The following is a 13,203-nucleotide window of genomic DNA, read 5'->3' as shown; positions in this document are numbered from 1 at the left end:
AAGAAGCAGTGTTTTCAGAATGAAGTTGGGCTCTAGCCCAGTTTCTCCGTGGGAACCCCTGAGGACAGAACTCGGGGAACTTCCCCACCCTCTCTTCAAGCCTGCTATTCTACCAGGAATGTTCATTTGTAGTGAAATGTATAGGCATGCCACAGAGAACTCTCTGGGACAGTGGCTGAGTCTACCTGAGAGGGTAGATGTGTATAAGATGGGATGGAAAAATTCACAGGAAGTCACTTAAAGAGTTGTTGAAAATTGAACATTGAAAGCAACTATTCTGTGTTGGGACAGAGGTTTAAATACATCCCCTTTGCCACAGAACCCGCTCATTATTTTTGACAACTGGTAAGTAAAGTGAGAGGGAAGGCCTCGGTAGTTATCCTTTTCATATATGAGGTATATTTCACATGGAGCAGAAGGGGGATGGAGAGAGGTTATTTTTATGGGAAAAAAGCCCCTCCAGAACTGGGAAACCCTAACCATCCATAGGGGTTCCGTGTGACCACAGTGGCTGCTGACAGAAACGTTTATATTAGATGGTGAAGGCTGACAGCCTTAAACTCACTCATCCAACTGAACATGATCCACAGAGAGAGACCCAGCATTATCTGTCCTGTTGGGATAGAGAATTAACCGATGTCATCTAGATTCTGTAGATCTCATGAATCGGGGTCTCCAGATCTAACTACTGCTTCCTAGGAAGGATGGAGTTGGACGTCCACATCAAATGATACCTCCCAATTTCCTCTACCCAAACTCTTTTTCTTGGTCCTTTTATGAGATCAAGTCTTGCCATATGGTCCTGGTTGGCCTGGAGCTTGCTATGAAGCCTTGAACTTAAAGTGATCCTCCTGCCTCAGCTTCCCGAGTGCTGAGATTATAGGCCTTAATTATAGGCTGAGATTGTGTGTTGAACAAGTATCACCATGCCTTGTTTCAATTAGCAAAATTCTGAATATGGAAAATTCTATGGAAAAAAAAAGAGACTTAAGAGACTTTTCAAATCAATTCAATTTATGTTTTTTTTTTTTTTTTGTCCAATTATGGATCTCTTTGAATCCTGATACAAATAAACTAACTGTTAAAACAGGTCCACATTTATGAGAGGGTGAGACATACTTAAATTATGATTTTTAAGGATATTAGACATTAGATAAAATGACATGGTACTTAGGATTTGCTTCCAAATCTAGAGGCGTGGAACCAGAGGGGCCTGGCCACACGTGGAACGGTTGTGATGTGAGGCAGAGGTACGTGGGTATTTATTGTGCCATCATACCAGTTGTTTATATGTTTAGAGATGTCCATAATAGAAACTCAACAATAAGCAATGCAGACCATAGGCAGACCTTCTTTCATCATGGTGATGGTAGGGGTGGTGTATGTGTGCAGTGAGTGGGAGGCTGTGTGTGCCCTCATGCTCTGTTTGGTCTGTATACTCTGTTTGGGATGGCTACTTCCCACGGGAAATGACAGTTTTGATAGTTACAAAGGTATCTAACGGGTTAAATGGGTATCAGGTATCCATACGTAGGCATACATCCCTCTTTAGGGGACGGCCGGGGCCAGTCCCACTTGGTTATTTCCACGATCAAAGACGGAGTAAAACTTTCGGATGAAGACGTCCCCCAGGATCCAGAGGGGGCCAGCTGGAGGTTGAATGTCAAGGCCTTGAAAGCCACTGCCGCAGAACTGCATCCCATCCACCAAGTCCTAGGGGCCAAAAGAAGCGTTTAGTAGCAGAGAGGGAATGATGGATATAGTCCTGGGAATTGCTCTGAATGGTGGTGGACTTGGATGGTTAGGGAGTGCCACTGTTGTAGCCAGTGGGCTTTCTCTCATTTCATATTCTAACTTGCTCAGTACAGGGTATGTTTGCTCCCCACTGTCAGTGTTCCACGATTCTGAGAACCATATGCTTTAACAACCACACGTTACCATCAGTTTATAACTGGAACCGTGGCAACAGAACCTTATTGCAGAAGGTTTGGCATTAGAATGCATTAGTTTAAATCCAATCTGGTTTAGTTTCAAGCAGAGTTCGACTTAACCTCTTCTTTGTAAATAGCTAACTACCACCACTTCCTTCTTCATATCTGGGGAAGAATCACGTGGGTGGGTTCTGTGAGACACAGGGCAAGCACACACCCTTTGTTCTAAGACAGGACTCTTAACTCCCTCAATCTTTTTTTTTTCTTTTTTCTTTTTGACATTATGTAACCTCTGTTGTCTAGAACTCACGCTCCTGCCTCTGCTGTGCTGGGATTGTAGACAGAAGCCACCACTTCTGTCTCCCGGTCTTATTTCTCAGTTCAGCAAAGATTGGAGTTCTACCAGGCAGGTGTGGTCTTCCCAGCAACCATCTGACACTCAAAGCAGCTGATGAGGAGGTAGGAAAGTCACAGCCTTGTGAGAGGGCTTGGAATAAAATCCAAAGCTATTCCAGCATCCTTTACATGCAGAGATGCCCAGAGTGAAATCTGGCAGGTAGAGGAGGGGTGTGGTTATGAGCAGAGCCTCTTGTTGATAAAAGTAGGAAAGTAAAGGTGTTAGACGTCCTCCAGGATCCAGAGGGGGCCCAGCTGGAGGACGATGTCAAGTCACTGAAAGCCACTGCCGCAGAACTACATTCTATCTACTAAGACTAAATGACTTAAGTCCTAGGGTCCAAAGAAGCCCTTAGTAGTTTGGCAAGGAGACCGAGACTGGAGAGCAGGGCTCAGTTTCAACAGTGATGTGTTCTCAGCATGGTGTCTGCAGAGGCTCTTCCAAACTGTACCAAGGGATTAAGTGGTTTACCATGAAGCTATGTCTTAGAGCAAACACTTGTGTTTGTTTGGATGTCTGTTTATATCTGGTGGCTTTGGGAAGGATAAGGTGAAGTTCTCTCTCTTCCTTGGCATCTTGATGCTGACACAGTTCCTAACGTTATGGGGGCTCTGCCTGAAGATCAAGACAGTAAAGTGTGTTGCCAAAGGAACACAGCATCAAAACGCAGGCCCCAGGGGATGTGAAGTGACCTGAGGTTCCCAAAATGTCCAGACTTTCATCTCCTCCTCAATTTGGGAATCATTGTAATAAAAGACATGTTTGACCTTGAGGAGGACAGTTCGTTTGGAGGGTGGTCCTTCCCCAAGCAGTTCATTATCTTTTAAAAGTCACTCTTGAAAAGCTTTTATGTGTATGTGTGCAGTGTGTATCTGTGCCCTGCATGAGCGTGTCCCGCAGCGATCAGAAGAGAGCACTTGATTTCCAGGGGCTGGAGTTACATGTGGTTTGTGAACCACACACACGGGTGCAGAACTCAACGGTGTTCCTGGAACAGCAGCCAAGTGCTCTGAACTGCCAAGCCATCTCTCCAACCCCGGCAGTCAGATCTGAACCACTTACTTAACTCTGAGGATCTTAGCATCCTCCTATGTATAATAGAATAACATCTCCAGCTGCACACCAGGAATGGGGGGGCGTTAATATGTTTGTTGATAAATTTCTCATGGCAATATCAGAAATCCCCCTTAAGTGTCTTGAACCTCGGTAGCTGCTGCTCCTTGGCAGAACTAGAAACTAGAAGTCAAGGAGCTTCTGCTGCAGGCGGCTTCATCTCTCTCAGAGAGAATGCCACATCAGTATCCTCTGGACTAGCTGGGAGGGGGCTTGGAGGAGTGGTAGCCTCCTGTAGATGACACTGAAGGGGGAAGTGGCAGGTGCTTGGGGGAGGGTACTGTGACTCACAGAATAAGGAAACAGCCCTTACCGGCAGGATGTAGGCAGTTGGGCTGAGGGTGTATGAAACCCCGTTGATGAGGAAGGCAATGTCTGGCATTGTGTTGAGAGTGGTACAGTCCACCGCATACTAAAACAGAGAAGAATAAACTCAGGTCCAGCTCTCTCCCTAGACAAAGACCGGCTCTGCTGTTTCTCTACCATCCCCCGAGGTAGACACTCACTTCTCCATCCATGGGTGTGGCTCCAATGGCCTCTTGAAGCTGTTTGATCTTGTTGGGGGGGCCAGTGATGAGGGAGGTCCCTGTGTCCACTATGGCCTGGCAGCCCTCAGAGCAGAACATCACAGTGTCTCCCACCTGGATTCTGAGGACAAAGAGTGGTCCCACAGTTAGCACATGAACCTTGGCCATTCCTGCTCCTATGGGGCCCTTTACCATATTAGGGCACACTAATGGTATCCTCTTTGGTTTCCTTTACCACAGCAGAGGTTGCATATTTCAACTAGCATATTTGTTTGTTTGTTTGAGGTAGGGTCTCTCTGCATAGCCTTGGTGGTTCTGGAGCTCACTGTGTAGACTGGACTTGAATTCAAAGAGATCCACCTGCCTTTGTCTCCCAGGTGCTGGGATTAAAGATGTGCACCGCTGTGCCAAGCCAACTTGCTTCTTTTTAAGACAGGTTCGCCCTGTCCAGACGAATCGAACCCATAGCCTTCCTCGTGGGTACGGAAATTATAGGCATGAGCCATTATACCTGACTCAACTTGCTTTTTTTTTTTTTTTTTTTTTCTTTTTGACTGAGCTTTATGGTAGGGAAGCATTAACGTGCATGTGTGTGTGTGTGTGTGTGTGTGTGTGTGTGTGTGTGTGTGTGTGTGTGTGTATTCTGTTTTCATTCAGAAATGCAGACGGAGAGCTAGGCATGGTGGGGAACACCTATAACTCCAGCATGCAGGAGGCTAACAGGATCCTCAGCCTTCTAGGATAGCTGGGGCTACATGGAAAAGATCCTGCCTCAAAAAATAATACCAAGCAAACGAACCAGGATTTCTTAAAACAATGTCATGAGCATAAATAAGTAAATCTCTCTAGTCTGAAAAGCACCAGGAGCCACAGAGAGCCAAAGCTGTTTCACTTTTTATCCGGAACATCTTAGGAACAAAAACTAGATTGTGCTCCCCAAATTTCCACCTTATCTAGCACAGGGCTGGCCGTGTGTCTACCTGGTAAGCAATCCTACTTCCCCATCTTCTCCATGCCTTAGCGTGGGTTTCAAGACTCAGTTTCAGAGCCAATGCCCCCACAAACCCACGAGCAGTCTTCAGACAGAGTCATCTTGCTCTGTTGACTGGCCGGCCATACTTGTGGCTTTTGGAACACTGACCACATCCACTTTGTGTGGTGGTGATTTGGGACCACCCCTCATCTTCCATACAGGCTTTGAGTCCAAATCACCCGTGCCTTTTCTGTGTCGCTCAGCCCTTGCCTTGTGTGTTACTTAAGGCTGTGTGAACACAGGGCAGCTGGTTGTGTGAGTAAGAGGGAGCCTGGCTAAATGTACACAAGAGGAAGCCACTCCTTTGGTCCTCCCTGTGTGTTCCCACATCTCCAGTACAGATGTGAGGTTACCAGCATCTGCTCTAGTGTCCTGTAGCATCACCCAGTTAATCCAGCCTGAGTTGTGGCTGTTCTTCCATTCAACCATAACTACGACATAGAGGATGCTTACCCATCCAGGGCAATCTGCCAGTAGCCTTGCTTGGTGACTGGGATCCAGTTGAGGCTCCCAGAGAAATGAGAGGGGTCATAGCCTCCAAAAGTCAGCTCACTGCCTGAGCCACCTTGTGTGTCACTACACAGAGAGAAAAGCAGGTTGTCAAGAAAGGGCCACTTGAAACACAGTGTAGTCATTCACTGATCAGACATAGGTGACTTGACTGGTCTCACCTGCTCAAGTAGACAGAAAACATAGGCAGAGCCACAAGGTTCTGGGCCATCATGTTGTCAAACACTGGGGTCACCCCTCCAACAGCCAGTGAGGGGTACCCCAGGCCCAGAATCCCATCAAACTCTGCATTCACAAAGGTCTGACCAGGCTCCTTGACACTTTCTCCAAACTGCTGGCCATCCACAGTCAGTCCCTGCACCTGAAGGGAGAGTTGCATGAAGGTTAATTGAATGGGGGTCTCAGATTCCTGGCTCTCCGTTCTGGGTGAAGCCAATCCTTCCTTTCTCGGTCTCCTTAGGAAATAGGCACACAGATCTTTGACTATAACCCCACTCATGGACTTTCTTCATGTGACTTTAAAAATGGAAATATAGTGCAATGCAGAAAACACGAGTATCTATTTTTCCATTTGAAAGGTTATCCCCTTCCCCAGCCCACTCCCATCCCCCCACTTGTCTTCACAAAGGTGCACTTGCCCCTAATCAGCCTCTCCACCCCATTGCCTTGGTGTTCCCCTACATTGGGAAAACATGCCCTCCCTGGACCAAAGGCCTCTTCTCACATTGATGCCAGACACTGCTATCCTCTGCTACACAGGCAACTGAAGCCATAGGTCTCTCAATATGTGCTCAATGGTTGGCGTTGTCTATTTTTAATAACAGTCCGCATTCCCATGAAACCTTCCTGAAATAAGACAGGACGTTCCAAAGCCCCAGAAGCCCTTTCATATACCCTGCCAGTCTCGGTATCTCTCTAGAGTGACTCATTTCTCAAGCTACATTGCTTTTGTCTCTTTCAGTGTTTCTCAACCTTCCTAGTGCTGGGGCGACCCTTTAATACAGTTTCTCATGTGTGGTTTCCCCCAGACACTCTCATTGTTACTTTGTAACTGTAATTTCGCTACTGTTATGGATTATAGTGTAAAAATATATTATACATAGGTAATTATTTTCATTGTTACAAGTTGACCCAAAGGGGTTGCTACCGACAGATTGAGAAACACTACCTTATACTTTAGGTGGACAGCCGACTGTTTCCAATGTTTGATTATCAATAATGGTGCTTTGGTGAACCATTATTGTTTCCTCTGGTGAACACATATGTCCACAGGATTACCCTGTAGCCCAGACTAGCACAGAACTTACTATGCAATGGAGAAAATCTTAAACTCCTGATCCTCTTGATCTGCCTTCTGGGTGCTGGGATTATACATGTGTGTCACCTTGTCCAGTTTATGTGGTCCTGGGGATCCAATTCTGGGCTGTGTGTATGCTGGGTAAGCACTCTGCTCCCCGTGCTGGGACAGACTGATTAAGACAGGTCCCACTATGCAGTCTAGGCTGTCCTAAATCTCTGTGTTGACCAGACTGGCCCGACACTCACAGAGATCTGCTTACCTCTGCCTCCCAAGTGCACAGATTAAAGGCCTGCGCCACCATGTCTGGCAAATCCAAGTGCTTACAAGAATCTTCTCACGTTTTGTTGTTAAAGTTGTCCTAGTTTCGTTAGATGAGTTATGAAGCAACTCTATCAATTCTCTGGAAGATGGGTCCTTCCAGAGTTTTGCTTTAAGTGGGAAGGGTTTTCTTTTTGTTTGTTTTAATAGCAGAATCAGCATTTAAAATAGATAGCAGATTATTAGTACTTTCTACTCTATTGTATTAGTTTTAATATTCATCAATTTAAAATTATTGTAAGTGCATCAATGTAAAGCAATTTTTGATATCTTGTTTTGAGGTTGACAAAGTCATTGTGTTTCTTTCGTTTTTTTTTTTTTTTTTTTTTTTTTTTTTTTTTTTTTTTTTTCTGGATTAGTCATGCCAGAGGGTTGTCAATTTGGCTGCTCTTTGCAAACAATTAATTTGTGATATTGATTTTATTTCTAGTGTGGATTTCCTATTTTACTGATGTCCTGTCCGTCTCTACATTATTTCTTTCCTTCTCTTTCCTTTGGGTTTAGTTTGCGCCTGTTTACTAGTGGCTTATTTCCTAGTGTTTGTTACTCAAAGCAGTAGCTTGGAGCACTGATTTTTCTGATATTTGCATCTCGGGACACATTAACTACATTAATCTGTGTACATATATATGTTATATATGTGTTAGGTACTTGGCTTCATACACTTGAGTGCACTTAGGATGGAGTTTCCTACCTAGGGTTGCAGCCTGACGTCTACAGATGAGGCAGTGAAGGGAAGATGCAAGCCAAGTGGGAAAGATGCCAACTGCAACCTGCAGAGATAGACCGGGTCCATGCTCCTCTCTCACCGCCCAAGCCTATACTCAACGAAGGCATGTTTTACAGCAGAAGGTGACATTGTCACACAGGCAAACGGGCACCTGGCCCCAGAGCCAGAGTCCTGAAGGAGCAGCTGCTGTAGTTGTTACAGTTGCTAAAGGCTTGGCTGCTCCCTGCTCCATTCAAGGGAGCTAGCAGAAAGGCGACAAGCTGTGTGCCAGAATGCACCTCCTGTGAATCTCAGTCCCTCCTCTGCTTACTGCAGTTATCAGTTTAAAGTGCAGCCTTCCAAGTGGTTATTTATACTGTAACATACACATATAATATGTGTATTTACATATGTATGTATAATTTCAACAGAAATCTCTGCTTTATCTCTATCATTTTATATAAAAAGCATTTTTTTCTAATAAAAAGATGTCACTAATTTTTTTTTTTTTTTTTTTTTTTTTTTTTTTTTTTTTGAGACGGGGTTTCACTAGGTAGCTCTTAGCTGGCCTGAAACTCTCTATGTGGGCCTCAAACTTAGAGATTCATCTGCTGTAGCTTTTCAGGTACTGGGAATAAAGGTGTGGCCACCATATCTGGCTTCACTTAAATTTTTAAAAAGAATTGGTTTTAGTGATTTTTTTTTTATGGGCATTGGTGCTTGCCTGCACGTGTGTCTGGGTGAGGGCATTGGATTCCCCCAGGATGGGAGTTACAGACAGTTGTGAGCTGTCAGTGGGTCCTGAGGATGGAACTAAGGTCATTTGGAAGAGCAGCCTGTGTTTCTAACCACTAAGCCATCTTTCCAGCCCACTTCAACATATTTTAAGGAGATCTATTATCCTATGGAGAATAATTAAGACCATGAATACATCTGCTTTGCTTTATATTATTTGATGACCAGCTTACTAGAGTACTCAAACCCCACACATTTCATAGGGGCTCAGAAAGATTTGCACCAGGTTTAATGGAAGGAAGGGGACAGAGAGAAGAGTTTCTGTTAGCAACCCTTTTCCAGTTAGTGATATCTCCCATGCCTAAAGTCTTGAAGGGATGCTGATGGAGACGGAGTTCTACTGGCCTTAGGATCATGCTATAGGTAGACTAACGCTCATTGGATGGGCCATTCTCTATTTCTCCTGAGGTCTATACATGTGCATAAAGTATCCTGGCAGGACCAGGACTCCCCTGGATCTCTGATTCCTACAAATCAGGGACCTTTAGGACCTCTGGTCATGAGACGTTCAAGGACTTCACCTGGTTTCTTCCCTGTATTGGATTCCTGCCTCCCACCTTCCCACTTCACTAATGGAGCCTGTCTCCTGGCTTGCACTTCTTTTTATTTCTTTCAAGATGGCAGCCTGCTCTTATCCCCTCAGTGCCCAGGGGTTGCTGATCGAGCCCTAATACCAGGCATTATGTCCTTACCCTTGTTTTCTGAAGGAAGTCTTATGCTTCTCTCTAGGGTTCAGCTGTGCCATCTCAGGTGGGAAGGATTGCTCCCTTGCCCTAGAAATAGCCTTGTCTACCTCCTCCCAAGGCAGAGCTGAAACTCAGCCCCTGGGGCTTCAGACGGGGATATCACATCGTGCTATCCTTATCCTCGAACCTAGTTCTGGGGCAAGATGTGGGGGTTGTACTCACAGATACTTGATCAGCTCCAATGATTCCTGTCAAGCTCCCGGTACCATACTGGATGGCGAAATGATTCCCTACTTCCATGTATGTGCTGGACTGCGACGGGTGGAACACTGGGTGTGCCTCTGGAAAGCAAGAACGCTGCTTGAGTCTTCCACCCCTGTCCCAGGGGGATGGAGCGGCTCCCCTCAGCTCCCCATGCTAGGTGGAAGTTAGGGCTTCCTGAACAGGCATGTCATGGTCTTTCACTAGTGAACTGCTGTGTTCCCTAGCCACAGGTGTGTCCTAACCAGGGACCAAATATTTGTCCCTGGGCAAACCTGGTTACTCACAGTGACTTCATAGACACAAGATAAGCACCGTCCACCAGGCGCCAGCAGCAGCCTCAGCCATCAGTGTGGGCCCGAGACACATTTGAGTTTCAATTACTACTCTAGAAAATGACTCCTACCTCTTGACACCTGACCTTGACAATGTCTAGTGTCAGAGTTTCAAAGAGCTTCTGTCCTTGAGATGTGTCCCACACCAGACAAGCTTTCTCTGTTTAGGGCTTCTGTTTCCAATCTCTATATAACCTCTACTTTTCCTCTGGCCGAATAGACACACCCACGACACTGTGTCCCACCAGCCACACCTCCAACGGAGCCAGTGCATCAGGGCCTCCCTGAAACAGGTGCACAGTTTTTATTTTGTTTTGTTTTAGAATTCAATCTACCTATCTGTTCAGGTACAGACCAAAGGAACTTTCCCCCATGTTCCTTTGGGTGTTCCAAAGGAAGTGAGTCACCAAGTCAAAGGCTTCTCTTTCTAATGGCTAATTTTCTCTCCATCAATTTTGACACACACACAAAGGTTGTTATCTTGACTACTAAGTTGCCTTTCATGTCTGTCTCTGGCCCAGACACACCAAACAGAGATAGGAAGAGAAGCTGGTATGGCAGGGACATATGGAGGGAACCTGAGTCTCTCTGTGCCACAAGAGACCACCTTTGCCTCCAAGAAGTGGCCCCCCCTCATTGTCAAGCTCACTTACTGCATGCTGGGCTGGTGCAGTACACAGAAGGGACCCAGAGGTTGGATGAGCCAGTGTCAAAGATGACGGTGAAGTTCTGTGGTGGGGAGCCGATGGAGATTGTGCCAAAGTATTCCATCTGCAGGGAAGGGAGGAAGAGTGTGGGTGGAGCTGAGGAGAAGGGAACTAGAACGTGCAGGCTACAATCTACAGAGCCTAGAAGAGGCAAGGCTGGAAACAAAGGATGGAAGGAACAGAGCAAGGACCACCAGGGAGGAAACTGAGGATAGCCTGGGAAACTTGGCTCCATCCTTCTCTTGTTATCCTGATCCTCATGATGTCATCAGGGACCTGGGGACATGGTAAGTCAAGAACTTTCTTTGCCCAGAGGAATAGCTAATATAAAATGCCCAGCTGGACACACAGTAAGGACCTTTCTTTTTGGAAAGTATGCTATGTTTATCTCTCCCCTTGCACACTGGGTCATGTTGAAGCCTGCTTTACAGGGTAGACAGAGACTGGGGGATTGTCTACCTGAAGCAAAGAAACCTATGCCTGGTCGGTCATGATGTCACCAATGCAGCACTGGTCACTGCTGAAAGCCCCAGGCTTCCTCCCTACACCCAGTGTCCCCAGGCTTCAACCCAAGAAATCTTACATCCAGGTAGTTGATGAGGGGCTCATTGGTACCCTGATCCGCATTACAGGACTCGGTGAACCGGATCATATCCAAGTTATGAGACCTCCAGAAGTCTGAGAGCCGGCCTTGGGCCCGTAGTTTCTTCCGAAGGGACTGATGTCTTCTGAGGGACACCCTGGAGAAAATTCAGGACATAAAGGGGCATCTCTGCTCCCCCTGCCTCTGTACATGCATCAGTCCAGAGCCTGACTAGAGCAAGAGCCGGGAGGGGACCTTCAAGACCAGGTATGGCCTGAAGCAGCAATAGCTCTGTCCTGCAGACTCGGAATTTGAGTAGAAACAGCTCTCCCTCCTGGGCACTGGAGATCATCTAGGGAATGGGAGGTAGGACACAGCCTATAGTTTGAACTGACCCCATAAAGGGCTAGCTTAAAGGAATGGAAAGATAGTGGTGTTCAGACCCCCGGAAGGCTCAGAGTTACAAACCACAGGTATGGAGCACACCACTGAACAACAGAAGGGAAACCCCTGGAGCTGAGGCAGGCACCTACTGGTAGGAGAGGCCTGGGGAAATCTCTCAGGGATTCTCAGGAGATCCCAGTTTCTTCTTTTCGTTTCCTCATTAACTTTCCTCCCCCGGGGCAGCTCTGAGCTGGGGTTGGGGGATGCCTCAGTTGAAGTCAGTGCTGGAAACAGGGCCTTACCTGTGCAGAACCCCTTGGGCCTGAGCCAGGTCCAGGAGCAGCAGCAGCAGCAGCACAAGGAGGGGTTTCATTGTGGTCCAAGTGGCAGCTTCTCTCTCACTCTGCTTTGGTCTCCTTCTCCCTCTCTTTCTTCCTGTGCACAGGGCAGGGGCACCAGCTCTTTCTGGTGCCTAGACCTGCCCTGCCCAGTCTGAGGGCCCAATGATAAGGTCTGGAGTCAATAGCCATGCCCAGAGTAAACACTATGTGTAATAGGACGTCCCTTGTCTGCCCCTGAGTCTGTGTGTGTGTGTGTGTGTGTTTGAGGAGCTAAGGGCAAACCTCTGTGTGCGTGCGTGCGCGCGCACTCTCTAAAAATGAGGGGTGTTGCAGTCTCAGCTTCTCTCTAGGTCTTTGGACATACAAAGCTGGCTTCAAGAAGTGCCATGTTTATTGTCTACAGAAGCAAGAGTGTACGAGGGTCCCATCCTGTGAATGTTCAAGTTGAAGACTTCAGAAGGGCAGAAGCCAAAATGACACTCGTGGAGCAGGTTGTGGCACAAAGCTTTAGCCAGGCCTTTGTTCCCATATCTCTTATTCTCCCTGCATTTCCCCAGAGGCTCCCAAAGTGATTTAACCTACTCAGAGCAAACCAGTGCTCCCCAAAGGCCCTTTGGAAATGGGACAGTCTGGCTATTGATTTGTGGGGCAAGCGTTCTTGGTCCGAGACTTGATGAGTCTGGTTCTGGGGTCTGTATGTAAGGGTGAAGTGGTATGACAGAGGGGCCGAGGCTGGACCAAGCCCGTGTTGGTGTACCAGGGCCACCATAACAACGGACCACAAGCCACTGGCTTACACAGCATTTATTTTCTCGTGATCCTGCAGGTTGGAAAGTCAAAGTATTTTTACCATCAACCCCATCCTGTGGGTCGCTTCTTCAACTTTCCTGACTTAAGAGAGTTAGGGGGTGACAAGAAGAAAAACTTTTTTAACTGGACTCCAGTCAATGGCCTCTGAGTTGGGACAGAAAGGCCAGTACCCCAGGGAGAGCTGCTTATAAAATAATGAAGTGCCTGGGTTAGGGTTAGCTCTGTCTATGCTAGCTAGTGTTATTGCAAACTGCCAGCACCTTGTCTTTTATCTCTGATGCCCAGGAGAAGGTAAGATTCAGTCTGAAGCCAGGCCACATCCTTTGTGAAATCCAGAATATTGAAAAGACATCCAAAAGAGGAGGAAAACACAAATCCAACTTTCCCTTATCCCCAAAGCCACCACGCCTCTCTAACATTTATACATTTTCTGGGAGCCCATCTTCTGACTGCCCTCAAGGGT

General features: G+C 46.7%; 1 protein-coding gene across 1 annotated transcript; it reads right to left on the bottom strand.

Moving 5' to 3' along the window:
* Nucleotides 1-1,548: 1,548 nt before the first annotated feature.
* On the bottom strand, nt 1,549-11,962 carry CTSE (cathepsin E; the record flags this gene model as incomplete). The annotated part of the gene is made up of 9 exons (XM_080918427.1): nt 1,549-1,713; nt 3,755-3,853; nt 3,948-4,089; nt 5,455-5,577; nt 5,673-5,872; nt 9,542-9,660; nt 10,569-10,686; nt 11,206-11,362; nt 11,892-11,962. 9 exons carry the CDS (start codon nt 11,960-11,962, stop codon nt 1,549-1,551), a joined length of 1,194 nt encoding a protein of 397 aa, XP_080774553.1.
* Between the last annotated feature and the right edge of the window lie 1,241 nt (nt 11,963-13,203).

Source organism: Micromys minutus, assembly GCF_963924665.1.
Source record: "Micromys minutus genome assembly, chromosome: 6".
Classification (NCBI taxonomy): Eukaryota; Metazoa; Chordata; class Mammalia; order Rodentia; family Muridae; genus Micromys; species Micromys minutus.
This window is presented reverse-complemented; position numbering and strand designations above follow the sequence as displayed.